The following is an 18,100-nucleotide window of genomic DNA, read 5'->3' as shown; positions in this document are numbered from 1 at the left end:
TCTTTTCTACCTCTATGTGATGAAATACTTAATTGGCTGAAATGCTGTCAGAACTAGGTATACCTTTTGATTTCCAGTCTCAGATACAGTCACACAATAAGCAAACAGCCAGAGGACAGTGTCTGCATACCAGCACAGTTTAATGTCCTGTTTAATGACAATTTACAATTATGGGTTTTCCCAGTGGAATTGAAAATAGGCAGTGATTTTGATTGCACTCTAGTTCAGTGCCTGTAACCATTAAGTAATTAAAGCCTTATGTATAAAGAATTAAGGACCTGATCAAAAGCGCCATTATTTATCTAATAATTTCACAGATGAGTAAAGATACCTACCAAAGCATCAGAAGATTAAGGTTTTTGTTCTCTTGGCTGTCCAAAGAGTTAGGTTTCCTGACAAGAGAAAACAAAATACTTTTACAAAATTTGAAAGACTTTCAAATAAAAAATAAAGAAAACAATGTAAATCAAACTATAATTAATAAAAACTTAGTGATCAACAAAAAGAACTTCAGATAACATTTGTAATGTTTAAGTTACTAGAATTTATGGAAAAATAATATATTACGAACTATTGGTTATGAGGTTTTACAGTTGTTTAATAGGGAATAGTTTGTCCAAATTTAACTAGCTATGCTAAGGATTTTAGATTACTAACAAAAATTAAACGTTTTAAAATGAGAATTTAGGTGTTCTTAAAGCCTTTCCTACATTCTGAAATGAAACTTTCTAAGTTGTAGTCTCCCTGTTTTTATTGGTTATACTACGATAAATTAGTGAGATTAAAATCTTATTTGATTTATTTACCTTTGCAAATGAAGACCGTTTTAAGGGTTACACATCCTCTGCCTCTGACGAAAGCGACCTCAATTAGTCAAGTCAGAAAGTCTTTAAAAGCTTTGTGTTTATTGCTTCCAGCACGGAGCGAGGTGGTCATTAACGTACCAAAATTCTCATAAAAATTCCAAAGTTGCACTAGTGAAAAAATGCTCAACAAGATGAAAACTAGTCACATCTTTTTCAGAAAATTCATTAGCTATTTTAAACCATTTTTTACAAAAATATTTTGATTTAATGTGGCACTCAAGCAGATCCATACCATTTGGATACTTTAAACAGCATTTATATCTACTGTGAGTATATAAACGTACATTTAGGTTTATACCATTTTTAAGAAGTTGTGCAATGTTTAATATGAGCCTTTTATGTTTAATATGAGCCTTTAACAATGATCACATTGTTAAACGGATTTCTCCCTGTTTACTACTATTTATGAAGTTTTATTATAAGATAAAGCATAAAATTAATCTCACACACACTGATTTTCTTTCAAAAGTTTATTTAGTATCAAGCAAGGGTAAAACTTTGCTTAACACTACAGAACATTTCAAGACTTGAGTTACAAAATACCACATTATTTGCATTTGTAATTTGCTTCCCTTTTTACGCATGTTTGCAAAGAGAAAAACTAGCAAATGGCTGAAAATAAAGACTAAAAACTAAATTGTTGAAAACCTTTAAAATAAAAGGTTACGCTTATGTTAAAAGAATGGACTAACATATTTAGTAAACCTAGTTTAACACTAGTTAATCAAAGGTTATTTTTTTGATCACCTATTTTTCAAATACAGTTTGGAAATAACAAAGTTCCTTGTTTTACATATCTTTCTGTCCAGGTTGTTCTTTCAACAAAATATTTTAAGTTCAGTCCATCCGTTCAGATTTTTAAGCGCTTTGATTTAATAAAAAGGGATTGTTCATAGAAAAAATTACTTTGAACAGTATACAGGACTGGTGGAGATTGGATATTTCACAACATCAGACAGTACAATCAGTATCTCGCATATGGCTGGTCTCTGTAGACTCCTTTTGTTGTCCTTGCAGAAGGTGCCTTGTGTCTTGAGTTGGTCCATTCTTCTTGCCCTACAAGAAGGGAAAATAAAATATAGTTAGACCCCTTTCAATATTCTCAGATGCTGTACTTTAAAAAAAAATATTATTATTTGTGATTTAAATGGCAACACTACCTACTCAAACCAAGGTGTACAAACTGAAGTTTAATTCTTGAACCACAAAATGTGGGTGCAACACATGTACATGAGCTACCCCATGATGGTCTTTCAGCCTGTAACACCATGGAGTGTGACAGATTTACAGGGAAACTATTTAGGGCTCTGTCATTCAGCTGAGTCTACTTACTCAATATATATAGAAATGCCAGCTATACTAACAGACTAAGAAATAATTATGTTAGGATGAAATGAATGAAGCGTCTGAGCTATAAATACGCAACCCTCAGAAATAAATTTCTTTGAATCAGCACCAATTTAGATTTAATTCAAATATGCAAACTAGTAGTAAAAAGCCTCAAGTTTCACTACAAAAACCTGTGGCTTCTAACAATCTAAAGGCAATGTTAGTCTTCACTTAAACACACATTTCCTCTAACATGCAAAAAATTGGAAGGTAGATTATAAAAACATTAAAAAGTAGGGGACACTGCTTGTTTGAATTTTGACAGTAAAAGAAATTTGTGAAACAATGTGTGCTATGTTTAATGCTTCGAAATCCTACTGTGTTTTAATGGTAATAAATATAAACAAAAGGTAGCAACATATTGTCTGAATAAATGTGAATCAGACCTACTGTGCTGGGCATTCACAACATGAGGGAAGATTCAGGACCAAACGCATAGTATAACAAAACAGGACTTAGGTGTGCTTTAATCATGTGAACACAAATCAGAGTACCATATAAACCAAGAGGAAAAAAAAAAAAATCCCAAAAGCAACCTGAAAAGAGTGAATGTGCTTCCAAATCTGTTTTTGGAGAATTGCTCTGCCCTAAGCAGACAAGTGTACAAGTGAACACAATGCAATCTAGAAACAAATTGTGGAATCCAAATGAATAAATACGGTAATCTAAAATGGAGGCATCACTATTTGTCGTTCTAGTCAACAGAAAAAAAATATCAGTCAGCAATCAAGGAACCCCCTGCATTTCTTTGAATGGTAAGGTAACTTCCTCAGATGGTAGACATCTGAAATTAGGTGGCAGGGATCCCATAAACTCAACAGTCTAGTTTCATCATCTCTTTGTAATAGTTTAATCCTAGATACTTTATTTAAAAAAAAAGATGAGGGGAGCATAGGTTACGTATCACACTGAGGTGGCCGGAACAATTGCCTAGTAGGCAAGAGGCACAAGTTCAAATTTTGCTCTAAGGCTAGAAGAATTAAACTTTATCTTAGGCATGTTCTCCAGCTATCTTGTAACAGAATAGCGTACATGAGAAGCAACCTCATGGGCTTCTTCATTACAATGAGAACAAGGTTCATATTAAGGAAGAGAACCCCAGCCAGACAGTAAAGGCAGCTGCCTAAGGGACAAGAATTAAAGAATATCCTAGCTTTAAATTACTGCTGCAAATAATAGTTTAAATATAAAAATCAATCTTAGTTTAGTAGCAAGAACAGTTTGAAGGGAGTACTTGCTCCTTTTCAAGCACCTGGCTGTATCAGTAGGGTAAAGAGTTACTTTTCATCAGTACTCCTTTTGGTACCATTGGGGCTCAGAATTCTAAAAAATATCTTCCTATATCCTCTGAACTTGGCACCTGAGCTTCTCAGAGAATGAGAAATTCAGATAGTTCCTGCAACACCGTTTCCTCCTGGCTAGCACTAGGCAGCCATCTGCTCAGTGAGCTGTCTTATGAATTTTATTTTGAGGCAACTAATGTTCTTTATGTAACGTAAGGATGATTATTAGCACTTGATTCCATATTTAAGGGTGTACTTGAGGGTGAGCTAGTTAAGAAAGCATGTAACTTGTAGTCACTAAGGCTTTATTGGCTCTAACCCCAAATCATTCAAGGTATTTATAGTCTTCCTCTCAACATGAGTAAATATATCACTTAATATTCTGAGTGGCAGTGCTTAGAAAACCAATTCTAAATGGGAAAATAAATAAATATTTTTTTTCAGCCCTAAATACTGCAATCCACATTTCCCCCCTCAGTCAACTCTATCTATATTGAGCAGTTTAGCACATTTTCCCCCTATCAATTTTGCATTCATGAAATCTTCTTAGACATATGATGCTTGTATTGGCAAAGCATTTATTTTAATACTGAAATAAACATTTAACTTATATATCTATCAAGACCAAGTGAAAGTGCTGGGGGATAGAGGAATTTCAAATGACCTCTTCTTTTGATAAATTGACTTTTCCCTTAAGCAAAATGAACTAGTTTAAGCAGATGATATTGAGCAAACTTCTGTATTAGGTTCATTTATCAAGACAAACATCTTAGTTGAGGTCATTTTTGTTTTCTGCAGGGAACACTTCAAAACATAGTCCAAGAAATATCTCACAGAATATTTTCAGTTGAGTTCTGAAATCACTGTAACATTCGTTACCCTGAGTCACAACTCTCAAACTATGTACTAACAATCCTCAAATGTTTGATATTTGAGTGATCTAGATTTTATTTCTCTGATCTCTAGCCAGAGATTTAACATTGATCCCTTAAGCAAAGGTGCCTTTTAACATGCTTTATGCTTCTAATCCGTAACAGATTTCTTTAATTAAACCTGTCACTGCTGTAATTCTAGCCCAAAAAAAGTGTAATCTTTACCACTGGCATATGGTTTTTGCTTCATTATGCATTGTTTTGTCTCTGTATGAGCAACCCACTGCCCTTGTGTCTATTAGCCACCTAAAGTACTTTTACAACCTTTACATAATGACTCCCTGCTTGATTTCACAAGACTGATGCATGATAAGCATACAAGAGGACCATACAAGTCTAAAGCACTCTCAGTTAGGCTCTGACTCAGTACAGAAGTTCAGCATATTCCTAGCTGCTATCAAATTGCACATCAGTTATGCCACACTAGAAACATTTGCTTTCAGCAGCAAACAGCTTCTAAAGTCCCACCACCCCATTTTTTTCCATAAATCTCATTGCATGTGACATGAAAAGAGTACTTGCAGTATGATTTAGATTTTTCTCTTTTAGTTTTTTATTTCTTCGATTTTAGTTTTACATGACTATGTTAGCTAACACACCACAGAAGCCTCCTGCAGTATTTTTCTCAATAACCACATGTGGAGCTCTGTGACAGTGCAAGAATCCCTGAACAGCTGTTATCCACCACAGAACTGAAGTCTGCCTTAGGGAAATTATTCTTCTATGTTTATATTACTTTTTCAGAAGACTTTACTACTGTACTCAGTCAGCTCAAAGCTACTCACCATAAGAGTCGTACGTTTCTTCACTCAGTCCATGGCCATAATCATAGTAATCTGCTCCACTGCGTGGGAGAAGGGAAGCAGGAAGGGGAACAAGAAATAAATAAGTTAAATTTTAAGAAGCAGTTCTTACAATTATTATACATTCTACCTGTGAAGAGGAGAAAGCTTGAAAGATGTAGACATGTCCTAAGCTAAGGAAACTAAGCATCCATGTGACAATGACAGCTGAGGTCCTGTTTGTTCATTAACGAGAAGGGAAAATAAGCTATAGTTATATCCATTTAGGTTTATTTTTCATCACTGAGATCCTGGTCCACAGTGGTAAATGTGGTTGTGGGAATTTTGTATTTAAAATGATGTCAATAGGTCAGAAGGTTGAAGACCTTAAAAGTGCCAATGAAAGATGGGTAGCCGGTGTACATACAGAACCGAATTTCTTTGCCATCAGTGCCTACTACTGTCTAGCGTTTTGCCTTTGCATCCTTGAATTCACAGATAGAAAACACAATAAAGGATAAACAAGAGTTATACACTTCCTATGTGTTCGTAAGGTTCAGTGTCTTCAAAACAAGAAAGATGCGCACATATGCAAAGACTATCATTGTAACAAGTAGACAAGAAATGGCAATCAAAATTTCAAAGTTAAAAGCAGAAACCTGCAGTCATTAGTATTCAAAAATCTGTATGAATATTATAACCATGGACTAAAATAGTCTTCCATTTCGTAATGACATTTCTATTTCTATTAAGACCACTGAATGGAAATTGGAGGATAAGCCTTATTACATGCTCCTTTTCCATCATGTTTTCATATTTTATAGAAATGTAGCTATGTATAGTCTTTTACATAATTGATGGAAAAGGTAATATGTAACAGAAGACTATTAGACATGTCCGCAGGATGTCAAAAGCAAGTCTCTGGTTTTCTCTCCTTTTCTTTCTAATGATAGACAGACCCAGAGCTGATGATAACTGGAAAATAAATACTCCACAAACTGATGCTACCAAATCTTTACCTGCTGAGTGAGAAGGAAATCCTTGTAAAATATGATCGCTAACAAGTAATTGCAAATATTGACAAAATGCTTCCAAAATTAGATTGATTGCTAACAAAATTAAAACCAGAGAGAAAAGGCAATTTATAGCCTTAACATGAACTAGCAGATAAAGCATTTATTATAATACAAATAACACTTAAGTCACAATCACTTCTAAAATGAACAAAATTACAATACAGATTTTTTTTTTTTAACTAACAATTTTAAAATTCCACAAAATAATCCATGCCCGACACAGTAAAGCCGTGATGTGTGCAAATACATATCCAAAAACCGTGGATGAGTATTTAATTGTTAACATAAAGCTTCCTCAACAAAAAGTTAATAGGAATGTACTATGAAGACCACCAAAAAAGTATCTGTGTCCAACATAAATGCTATCTGTGGTTTGCCAGCCCATGCAGTGCAGACCAGAATAACAAGGTCGAAGTTTGAAGCCTAAGAAATAACACAATTTTGCCCTGCAGCAGCCAGTGATAGAACAGTCTTTATTCTGACAACCAACTTAAAATTGACATTCACTATCCTTCCACATGGTACATAATTATTTATTTTAAGACTGTCAAGTTTAGAAGCCTATAGCAGCTGAGCCCTATCCCCGTATCTGTCAATCCTGTCAGAATGACTTTTGCAGGGTTTCATTTCACAGACCTAAATATATATTAAACAAAAAATGACTCATTTTACAGTATGCAAACTGCAAAATGAATAAACATTTGAAAGGAAAAATCTTTTACTTCCACTAAAAGGATATCATGACCTATCTATATTAATGGATAGACCCTTCAAAATTAATCATCTGTGTAAAAAAGAGCCAAAATTATAATGGGAAGTAATGCTGCCCAGTGATATTCGAAACCTTCTACTTTGACTCCTTTCCTTAGTGCTCTATAACAACACTGACTCTCTCAATTCAACTGACAAATGCAAAACTTCTGAGAAGGCAACCAAGAGACTATGACCCAAAGAAAAAAGGTACATACATCTGTATGCTTTAAGGAGTTCTGTGTTAAAGAAAAGAAACAAAAAGCATTAAAAAGATTTGTTTCACCTGTTATAGAGCCTGAATACGTTGTGGCATTCACAGCCAAAGTTATCTTTGTATTACACAAAAATCTAGTACTATACATGAAGTTGCAATTTAGAGAGCTCTATCATTTCAAGGTAATAATCTGCTCATAGGAAAACTTTTCAAAGGAATCTGCAGTATCAGAATCAACCCAGTTCCTAAAGTGTGAATTTAATCTCATTAACTGAGATAGTTGAGGTCAATTATCTTGTGAGAATTTAAGTATTTATGTTAAATATATTTTTTTTTTCCTCTGGACAGAAAGTATGATGTCAAGTCTCATTTTTGAAGTACACATAGTTTAAAAATCTTTAGGCAACAGTAAAAAAGACAAACGTGTGATATTTTTGTTTTAAAAGCATCCTTGATATTTACACTATTTCATATAGGTTCTATGGCATCTTAGCAATTCTGATTGAAGACTGTTCATGTTTTATATTTCCCTTTAACTGGTTTATTCTGCAAGGGAAACCCATTTCTTCCTACTCCTTTTCATCTCGTGTACCTCCCTCCTTTCAGAACAAGGGAAAAAACACCACAGGATCCCTTCTCTTTTCACCTGGCAATACTAAACTGGGAGTCCGCTTTGAGTTATTATGTTTTCAGATCTGAAATGTCCTCTTGAGGCCATTTTCTACAAATTTCTTTCCTGATTTTTTCCTTCTCCAGGTGTCTGCAAGCAGTTTCTCCCTAGAAGGTGGGGGCAGTACCTGAAAATTCTGCACTGTCTTCTTCATACATGGGCAATTGCACATAGTGCAGTCGGGTAAGCTTTTCAGGCATTTTCCTAATCTTGGAAAAAACAGTACATAGAGCCCTTGTTTATATCTGCTCATATTTAGTTTCTTTTGTATTCCCATACAAGCACAATGTCTTTTGGCTTTTGAGAGAACGCAGGGAGAAGACAAAGAAAAAAAATAGCAAACAACAATAAACTTAAGTATATTGCCTCAAAGTGGTGAGGGCTCAGCATTAAACTTATGATGCTTAGAGAAACTGTAAAGTGAGGTTTGAGTAGTTTATATATGGCCACGGAGAAATGCCTGTTTTCTCTGTCCAAGAAGAAGGCAGAGATCTTGAGAATCTGCATGCTCAGATTCTAGCACCGCAACACTGATGAAGTAAAGTCTTAGAGAAGTTGTTTTACTACGTAGAACAGAGCACTGCAACGCTGCCTGCCATTTTTCTAGAACCACTGTGCTGTGAGAAGTGTCTTCTAGAGTGAGTATTATGTTATATCTACACTTGAAGCAAAAGTAGTATGGTAACAAGTCTTATCACTAAGGGGAGAGTAAATGGGGTAAGGGGAGTTTAATGGAAAAGCCCAGACTTTAGCACTGTTTACTGGGTTTCTAAACATCAAGTGAAGCGGAACACTTTCCTCCTTTACAGTGAGGAAAACCAGCATTTTTTCTGCAACCAGTTCAGCCTTCTGTAATGCTTGCTAGGGAAAAATGGCTAAAAAAATATTTTTTTTCTGCTTTTTCTTTTACGTATTAGTATCATAATTAATTTGGGGACTGACAGAAGGCAGGGCAGTTTCAGAAAACTTCTGAACAGTGAAGACTTGCGTTTATTTTAATTGCAGCTTCACAAATGTCACCTCTGTCCTACAGAAATTACACATAAAAGCAGCGAAGTAGAAAGAACAAGTAAAGATCTCTCTAGCAAGAGATCTTGTATGATAGACGCTGGCTGATATGATCGTATCTGAACAGAACTCTTCCACAAGGACAAGGCTCTTTCTTTCTAGCCTTCCTATCAGATCTTCATGCTCAGCTGCTTCTGATATCACAAACCATCTGTCAACAGTAAACAGGAAGAATAGTGTCCCAAATGTTATTGTCAAGACAATGATCACAGTAGTGAAGCTTCTCATCTCCACAATGGTCTTGAACATTGAGCTGAGTATCTGTTCTTAATGCATTTGTGGATCATTAAAATAGAATCTGTAACCCAGCTTCCAGTAGCATAGCATGAAACTGGGACATCAGGAGGAAATTCATGTCTTTTCTTGCATCTTATGGATAGAAGATTTTTATTTACTGCTCAGTTCTGCCTCTTTTTGGCAGAAGTTTCTTTGGTACATACTCTTATCCCTGCATCTCAGTTTATGTCTGTAATACAGAGATAATGATCGCAGAAAGCAGCTGACACCTGTAAGTGAAAGCTTTATAAAATATAGGCAAATGAGGCAATCATCCTTAAACTACATCCCATTTTAATCTCATAGTACAAATATCAACTCTTATTTCCTATAATCCTAAAAGATGACCAGAGTGCCCTCTCAAGGATTCTCTTAGCTATCTCTATTTAGAAATTATTTTTTATGGTGGGAGTTGGAATAATTTTCACTTATGCAGAAGAATAGTGAGATGTCTTCAGAACTGTCTGCATTCTGAAGCTACCTACCAGGCACTCAAGTACATCTGTTTACGTATTTCTACCAGAACTCTAAGCACTCTAAGAACTAAGTTTTGCTGTAAGCTAAGTTTTACCATCTGAGACGTCCATTTACTGATGTCTGTGAACTCATTCAGCCTTTTTTCCCTCAACTCTACTCTCATCATGTCCCATCTCTCAAAATGGATGTAGCAGAAGTGACTGAGGGGCACAAAGCAAATGTAAGACTTCCTCTCAGGAACAGCAGCAGCAGCAGGAACTTATAGTTTTATCTTGAAACTATCAGTAGACTACCATAATAATCCATTCATCAACTTGGGAGTTGCTAAATAAAATGCCAACAGTTTGCCACATCAAACAAGAAAGCACTAACAGAGAAACTAAGAAGTTGAGCTGCCTCACATCGGCGTTTTGGTTTGGCCTGTGAAATAGAATCAAACTCCTGCCATCACCACGTGACATTTGTCTGGCTCACAAAGCAGTTTGGGGGCACATGTGAACGAGACTGCTATCAGAGGAAACCAAATTGGAAGTCTTGAATAATTCAGGGATGTACTGAGAGTGTTCCAACAGCTAAATGAGGACAGAGATACGAACCAACATAAACATAACGTTGAAGGATGTGTTTTCTTCCCCTCACTTCCAGACAGACAAAGACTACTCAGGACAATGGAAGCAGTGAGGATAACAAAAATCTGAATGGTATCAGTCAGACTTTTTAGACTACCTACTGCAATCCCAGAAGCAGCTGTGGGAACTATTCCATCTCTAATTCCTGGCTATCCCTCTTGAATCCCGCACACGATGTTGGAGAGCTGAGATAATACTCCTTGTCACAGACTGGAGTACAAGATAACACTGCCTATAATACATTATCATCCACAAAAACTGCACAGACGGTATGTCACCACTCTGTCATTAGAAATACTACTCAGTAAGATATACATCACACCTTCTTGTCTTTCTAATTTATTGAAGGAACAGTACAACTTTCATCAGTTTCCCATAAATTTGATAGCCTTACTCATCAGCTGAAATTGAAGAGCATTTGAGAAAAGAATTATCATTCCATCCCAGTTTTATGATTAGAATTCAAAATAATAAAAGTGCCATCAAGTAATATATTTAGTTAAAGACAGACTACATTTAACTGTTTTCAGGACTGTATAATCATAAGCATCTGACAGATCTTAAAAGTAATGCATTACCATGTTTGAGATCTTTCTGGTGCTTCCCTAGCACCCCTTACACCAGCAAGGTTCAAGTTGTGCTTGTCCAAGTACAATAAGGCAGACCTCCTCCTCTTGTGTTAAAAGCACAGTTCAATCCATTTAACTGCTAAGACTTGCTGGCTGGTCTCCTGTGGACTCTTATGACATGTATCAACATGCATGTTCCAACTGCATTGCATACTGCTCTCATCTGATGTGACTATATGACAATAAACTTTAAATTCTGATGGGTACTGAACTAAGCATTTTCTATTATGTAGCATCTGGTGCCAAAATTGTGCTTAAAAGTACAATTTTCAGCTCCCAGTTATTTCTTCTAAAATAAAAACTGGGGGGTGGGGGTGGGGTGGAGGAGAGAGAAAGAAAGTTTTAAGGTTTTACTGCAACCATCTCCCTTTTCTAAAATTTGCCCAATTAAAATAGATATTCCCCCACCAATGGAAAATAGCAAAAATTTTCTTTCCTTGAAAGAAAAGAAAATACACCAGTGTGGTCTCTAAAAAATAAAACTGCAATTTTCAGTTACTATTAGTAAGCAGATATAATACGCTGACTTTCAACCAGCAAAACAGCATCAAATTGTCATCTACAAACAACATCAACACAATTCATCAACACAAGAAAGTGTTCTGAACTGATGAAGTCCAGTTTCTTATGCCTCTGTCATTTGACTAATAGACATTGGCTTCCAAAACAGTGTGAGCTTCCAGTGCAGTTCCTTCTCCACCCCAAATGTCGGAAATAAATCCTCCCTATATATGATATAATACTAAAACTTGAAATTAATTTCTTAAATAGTGATACTTACTAATATCTACATGATGAGGATTCTGAAAACCTTTTCCAATTTTATGAGCACACCATGTGAAATACTTGCGTTACAATTTATTTTTCCTTTAAAGACGGTTATTTTAGTCATGTTCCTGTTTACTGAGGTTTCAGAACACTGATTTCTGTAAACCTTTTTTTTTTTTTAAAAAAAAGTTCAAACGTATGCTAGAATAAGAATTAAAAGTAACTGTGCTTTTGTGAGGCACTTCTCAATATTTTATCTTATCACATCTTCACAGATGACAAAAAAAAAGAAATCAACTATCTGAAGATTTACCTGAAGAACTAGATCTGACAAACTGCAGAAAATAATGTCTTCCAAAAATAAGAGCATAAAAATTAAGCAGAAAACCACATAGCAGGGATTTTTAGTTAAAAGATACATTAGCTTGTTTATGCTAATGCTTTTGAAGCTTTATTTATTCAGAATTACAACATCCAATAAGCTCCTATATACCTGGTGCTCATGTAACAATAAAATAATAGCAAAATAGTAGCCATTTTCACTAACCCCACACTGCTGCGGATCGATTTGATTTATAAGTCAGAGCATGAAACACTAGCAGCTAATAGCATTAAAATCCAGAGAATGACATCTTGAAAAGCTACAGTAACAGACACTGTTTTGCATATAATGCATATTTATACACCCTGGAAATGCATGATTGCTGACAAACTTAACAATGTAAATTTAAAACACTGAGCATCACAAACAAAATGTTAGCAATTAACTTTCAAATGCCAACAGCAACACCTCCGTAAGCTAGTTTCAAATCCATATACTCAGCTGTATGAAAATTCTCCTTTCATAAACATAAACATTGTCATCTTCTGTGTGGCTACTAAGCACGGTTTCAGAATATACCTGAAAATTTGAGTTCCTAAGAGAAAATGGGGAGGACCACATCTATGGACCAGGGTAAGAACTACATCCTCAGAGTCAGTTTGTCAAAACTAAGGTGCTTCTGGAATGGTATAAAATCAGGGATTTACAAATTTGGAGAATTTTAGTACATCAGTTTAGCTGTGTTGTTTAGGCATCAGTTGAGCAATAGCCATTGCTTGAGTTTATTTATTTATTTATGTACTTATTTATTAAAAGGTAATCTTTTTCATGTGATATCCAGTCACTTTTTTCTTAAGTAACTACCACAAGCTACTAACCACAAATCTACTCAAACCTTTCAAACCCCTGGGTCCTTGTGCATAGTCTTTTATAAAGAAATTGTCTTGAAACAGTCACTTGATGAACGGTGAAGAATAAGGCTTCACTGCATGGCATTTATAATGCTGGGTTTTTAACATGGTTGGCAATTACCACGTGTGGTTATGTTTTCAAGGATTTAGGTAAAAGATTTAAAGTTGCATCATGTACTTATCCTTCAACACATTAACGAATGAACACAGCGAACTAGATGCATTGAATAAAAATAAGTGGACTATACAGAATTTGTAAACTCCCTCCAAAAGTTCAGATTAGCTTGACAGGATGGCTCTAAGGCTTACAGGCAAATTGCAGTTATTTGAATGTACCACATTTTGGTGTGATTTGAAGTGGTAGCAATTATTGTTCAATATGCAAAGAAAGTGACTGAGAAACACTGTTTAAGTCAATAGCACAATGGTTGTTGCTGAGAGAAATGTGGAGGATTAAGAAGCAACTGTGAAAATCAGAAAACAGTGCAGGAAACAGTGCGGAAAAGCCAGCAATTATTTTAAGTGCTAATCTTTCCCCTTTTGTATCTGTGTTTAAGATTAAATTCTTCTGCAATGGAGTGAAGGCAAGATCACCCAGACTGAGGATCTAAAGCAATTTTAAAATCATAAATGTTACAAGTTAAACACCAAATGACTACATTACTACATGAGTGACTTACTATTTTTGTCCCTAAACAGACACAGACGTATAGTTATACAAACTATTTATTTTATAGTAGAGACTGTTGATCTCCACTGTAGATAAAAATAATGAAGCTGGTCAAAAGCAATTTTTTCCCCCAGGAAAATAAATAAATAAATAAAACCAGTTTTAAATGCTACCAGAAAAGCATAAGAAGTTATTAGAAACTTCTGAGTGGCACAGGCAGACAGATGGGGTTCTCTAGACTATTTTTTTTTGTGCTACAGTAACAGCGTTAGCCCTTCTCTCTTGATAGCAAACTTAAAAGCAAACAGTAAACCTTTAATGCTGTTGGAGAGGTAACAAACCCACCCCCTTTCTCCGCAACCTTGTCACATAATCTGAATTTTAGTAACAAACCTCGTTCTCTGGCATGTTAACTCTCTGCAGCATCTGTCAATGCTATGAATGGTTGATCATAAGTACCTCTGTAGTCATCTCAATGCTATTAAGCAGATGGCAGCGCTAAATCCGAATGATGTAGTACATCTCCCTGGTGGACTTTGTTTCCATACACTACCATTATTCTACAATTCCTCAGTGATAAATCTTACGTATTCTAGAGAACATTAAACGGTGAACTGACAGCGCCAATTGATTTATTAGCATCCGTTTCCCTTTGCCCTATTATTGTCTTCGCAAACATTTGTGCAGATCATGTATGGAGCCACTAAGGGATGAAAGCATGTTTGCTCAATTTGTAGCATATTTCAGAGATTTAGAATTAATAGATTTTTTTTCATATGGAAAAAATGTTTAAACTGATCTACCAATTAAAATTAAGACCCAATTAAATTCTGCTGTTTCCTCCACAACATTATTCTCTGAATTTTCATAGCAGTAACATCGGTCCATTAAAATACCCACTACTTGCTGCAATAAATCCAAGTCAAAGATTACGATTCTAGACAGGTTTGGGAAGTCCTTTAAGGGTCGGCTGGGTCATGTAACTAAGCATTCATGCAGAGATAAGGGGAGCTGCCAAATCTACCTGCATCTGACATACGCAAGTATCTGCACCAAGAGTCACATGGGGAGATTATCACAGTGGTATCGCACACTTGCAATTCACATTCTTCCCTAAGATCCCAAAAAGTTTTTGGCGTACAACTGTGAACATTAAATTACTACACACTTATATAGGACAGATTTCCTGAAGGAATTACTGACGACATAACGTGAAGCCTGCCCTGCTTGACCAAGTAACTAATTCTAGTCTTGCTGCGTTCCTTACTTCAGTATTACTTATCTCCCATAAATGATCATAGCTTCTGACAGCTTTCAGTGCTCTATTAAGGTTAAAACTATCCTGGCTGCTTGAAGTATTTGATTTTCAGAAGCTGAGAAATGTTTTGTTAAATTAATTTTAGATTATTATTATTATATATATATATTTATGAAGATACTGGACAGACTCATTTATTAACCCTACTAGTTTGCACTGGCATAAATTTCATCTAAGGATCCTCTGCAAAAAAAAAAAAAAAACATACAATTTAGTTGCATCTCTTCTAAAAATCTGTTAAGATAACCAGTCAAACTCAGTACAGCTCCAAGGGATATTTTTTAAAGGTTCTTTAACCATAAAATATAATTCTGATAAAAAAACATCCCCAAGCACTACAATCTGGGGCTTTGTTACATGAACAAACAGCAGTGGATAAGAAAATGTTTTAAATGAAAACGACTTCTATGGGATTACAGGGCATTAAGATGGATGACAACTTGGAGAGAACTCTGATGTTTCTCTCCCTATTAATGCTGTGACAGGTTTTAAGTAAGGCTTCACATTGTGCGTGACTTTTATATCCCTTCTTGTACTTGACAATGTCAAATAAAATGCCATTGAAATTTAAACACATATAATTTGGTAGCAGCAAGCATGTTACAGTTGGGAAGAACTGTTTGCAAACTCGTGCAAATTCTCAGCTACCTTAATGCACACAGAAATACACAATATGCTGTTCTTCATATCTGAACGTACCATGCCATCCTAGTCCATCTCAGATTTGGCCATTTCTGGAAAGTACACTAAACATGTCACAACTGAAAACAGAATACAGGAGAGTACTGCTGTGCTGTACTGAATGGTTGAATTTGGAGAACATACACTCATGCACACAGACATCTCAAAAATGTGCTGCCATGCAAAAAAAAAAATTGAGAGGTATTTTAATTCTATTACAAATTCCCATCTTTGACAAAGGAAGCACTGAAATATGCAAAACCTTTAAAAACAAAAGGAATATTTCAACTGTCTCCACTGTATCACACAGGAAAATACACTTGTAAACATTAACCAAGTTTGATGAGGTGCATGAACAGGATTCAAATGCTGAAAATCTATTGCAAATGATTTTCTGAACAAACTCATCTTTTCAGTTTCTTAGCTATTTCTCAACTTCCTTCACTAATACAGAATGTCTTTAATATCACAATCTTCTGGAGAAATTAGTATCAGAAGATAGACTAAAAATACTATTACTGTTTTAAAAGATTATTGCTTTCAACATTACAAATGAAAAGAAGAAATGTTGTTTATACATGCTTGTCACTAATGCATTTTAAGCATATAAATGCCCTCTACACACCAGTCTTTTCTATCCATGCTTTATAATGAGGGTAAAATATCAAGAATGATATAAGGTTAAACTACACAAACAATTCTATTTCCCGTAATTTCTTCACAGAAAGAACATAGTAATACACCTAAATATGATAAGTATCTCTCAGTGGTTACAAAATGACATTTTGCAATATGGGCTACTATTTGATATTCAAATTAGAGCCAGGAATGCTGTTCTAGGTAGCTCAGATGGCTGTTTACAGTTATTACTTTTTGCCTGCCAATACAATCCTAAAATTATTTTTGCCAAGACAGAAAACACGCTACAGAATGAGTATCCATACCCCATTTGAAATACACAAGTGAGTGAATCATTTCTTGCTTTGTTTTACCATGTAGCACTTAATAAGATTATGGTAAAAAAATAAATTATTATTCAAGAGATAATGAAATCGAAATCTACCCATATGTAATATTGTGAAACTACAGGCAAAATAGAAAGTAAAGCAAACAATTTGTGAATCATCTCCTTCCAGACCAAGCTGAGTATATATTCATATTGTATGTATGAATATTATACATATTCTTATGTATAATTATTAGCTCTTTACGTGAGCAAATATATTTATTGGAAAACCTGCTTTTTGCTAATTTTAGTTCAAATGAAAAAATATCCTAGTGAAAGCCTGCTTAGCATAAAAAAGAAGCAAATGCTAGTAATGTTTTCAGTTTGGGCTCAGTCAAATGACTTGATAATGAAATCTGACTGTTTGTGTGCAATAAACACTGTTACCAACACTAGAAGCAGTAAAACAGAATAGAATTACCAACATAAAAGTTGAGGACTATTTTGGTAATTTTCTTTTTGGAAAAAAAAATCCATTACCAGCAGCTGGTCTCTAAATTCCTACAGAGCATCATATTTTAGAGGTCCTACATTGCTGGTGTCATGCCTTTTTTTTTTTTTTTTAATCAATTTTCAGTAGCTTGCAAGACTTTATAGGAATCAAGTATCATATATACAAAAGTATTATTTTCCTTGTGTTAGATCTCAATAATAATGACATTGGAACTTTCCACTAAGCTTTTTCACACTGAGTTGTTGGGCACAGGAAAATATTCATTTATACAATGAAATTTATGTTGGGTGTGTCAACACCACAGCAAAGCAGATGTCAAGTGCAAACAGCTTTGATTTCAACTTTGCTGTGAACAGTTCTGTAGTACTTCAGATACGGCTACACTGAACAAAGTAGTCTAAACATTCAGTGGAAGGTAAATGGATACTGCTCTGATTCTTTCATTAACACAGTGTCAACCAACAACTCCCTTTCCTCTGTCTTGTTCCCAGTGGGCATGGTTTGAAGCCCTAAGCGCCCCAAATAACCAAAGCAATAATGTATAACTAGAGCATTTCCTAGCATTTTTTCAGCATTGTCTCAACCATTTTAAGTTTATTGCCATAAATTGTTTCAAGAAATTCTCAATGACATTAGGAAATCTACTACTAATCAAACTATCAGCATGATCTAAGAAAAAGAGTAAGAAGAAATCCACTAAAAGGTGCACAAGAATTCCCTTTCCTTTTTCCAATGTGCCCACTAGAAGTACCCCAAAATGGGGATGATCAGCCAAATTACTAAAAAATCTGTCATGTCATATTTGTTACAACCTGATACGAGTAGTTTGTATGTCACAGCTTTATTGTTTTTTTTCCAGCACTGGGAACTAGGACACAATAGTTTTCCTTTCAATTCATGGAACTTTAAAATAGTTTCTTTAAGAA

General features: G+C 35.1%; 1 protein-coding gene across 3 annotated transcripts in view; it reads right to left on the bottom strand.

The window, feature by feature from the left end:
* Positions 1-1,334: 1,334 nt before the first annotated feature.
* The window catches only part of KHDRBS3 (KH RNA binding domain containing, signal transduction associated 3), an 89,830-nt gene continuing 73,064 nt past the window's right edge, over positions 1,335-18,100 (bottom strand). For 2 of the 3 annotated variants that reach the window (XM_035561685.2, XM_035561683.2), the window contains 2 exons: positions 5,256-5,314; positions 1,335-1,922 (listed from right to left, as the gene is read on the bottom strand). In XM_035561685.2, the coding sequence (XP_035417578.1) occupies positions 1,831-1,922; positions 5,256-5,314 (151 nt within the window). In that variant the 3' untranslated portion in view covers positions 1,335-1,830. The remainder of the gene's footprint in view (positions 1,923-5,255; positions 5,315-18,100) is intronic. The other variant, XM_035561684.2, reaches the window with a different exon arrangement.

This window comes from Cygnus atratus, chromosome 2, assembly GCF_013377495.2.
Source record: "Cygnus atratus isolate AKBS03 ecotype Queensland, Australia chromosome 2, CAtr_DNAZoo_HiC_assembly, whole genome shotgun sequence".
NCBI classification, from domain to species: Eukaryota; Metazoa; Chordata; class Aves; order Anseriformes; family Anatidae; genus Cygnus; species Cygnus atratus.
Note: the sequence above shows the minus strand (reverse complement) of the source record. Positions and strands in the feature narration are given on the sequence as shown.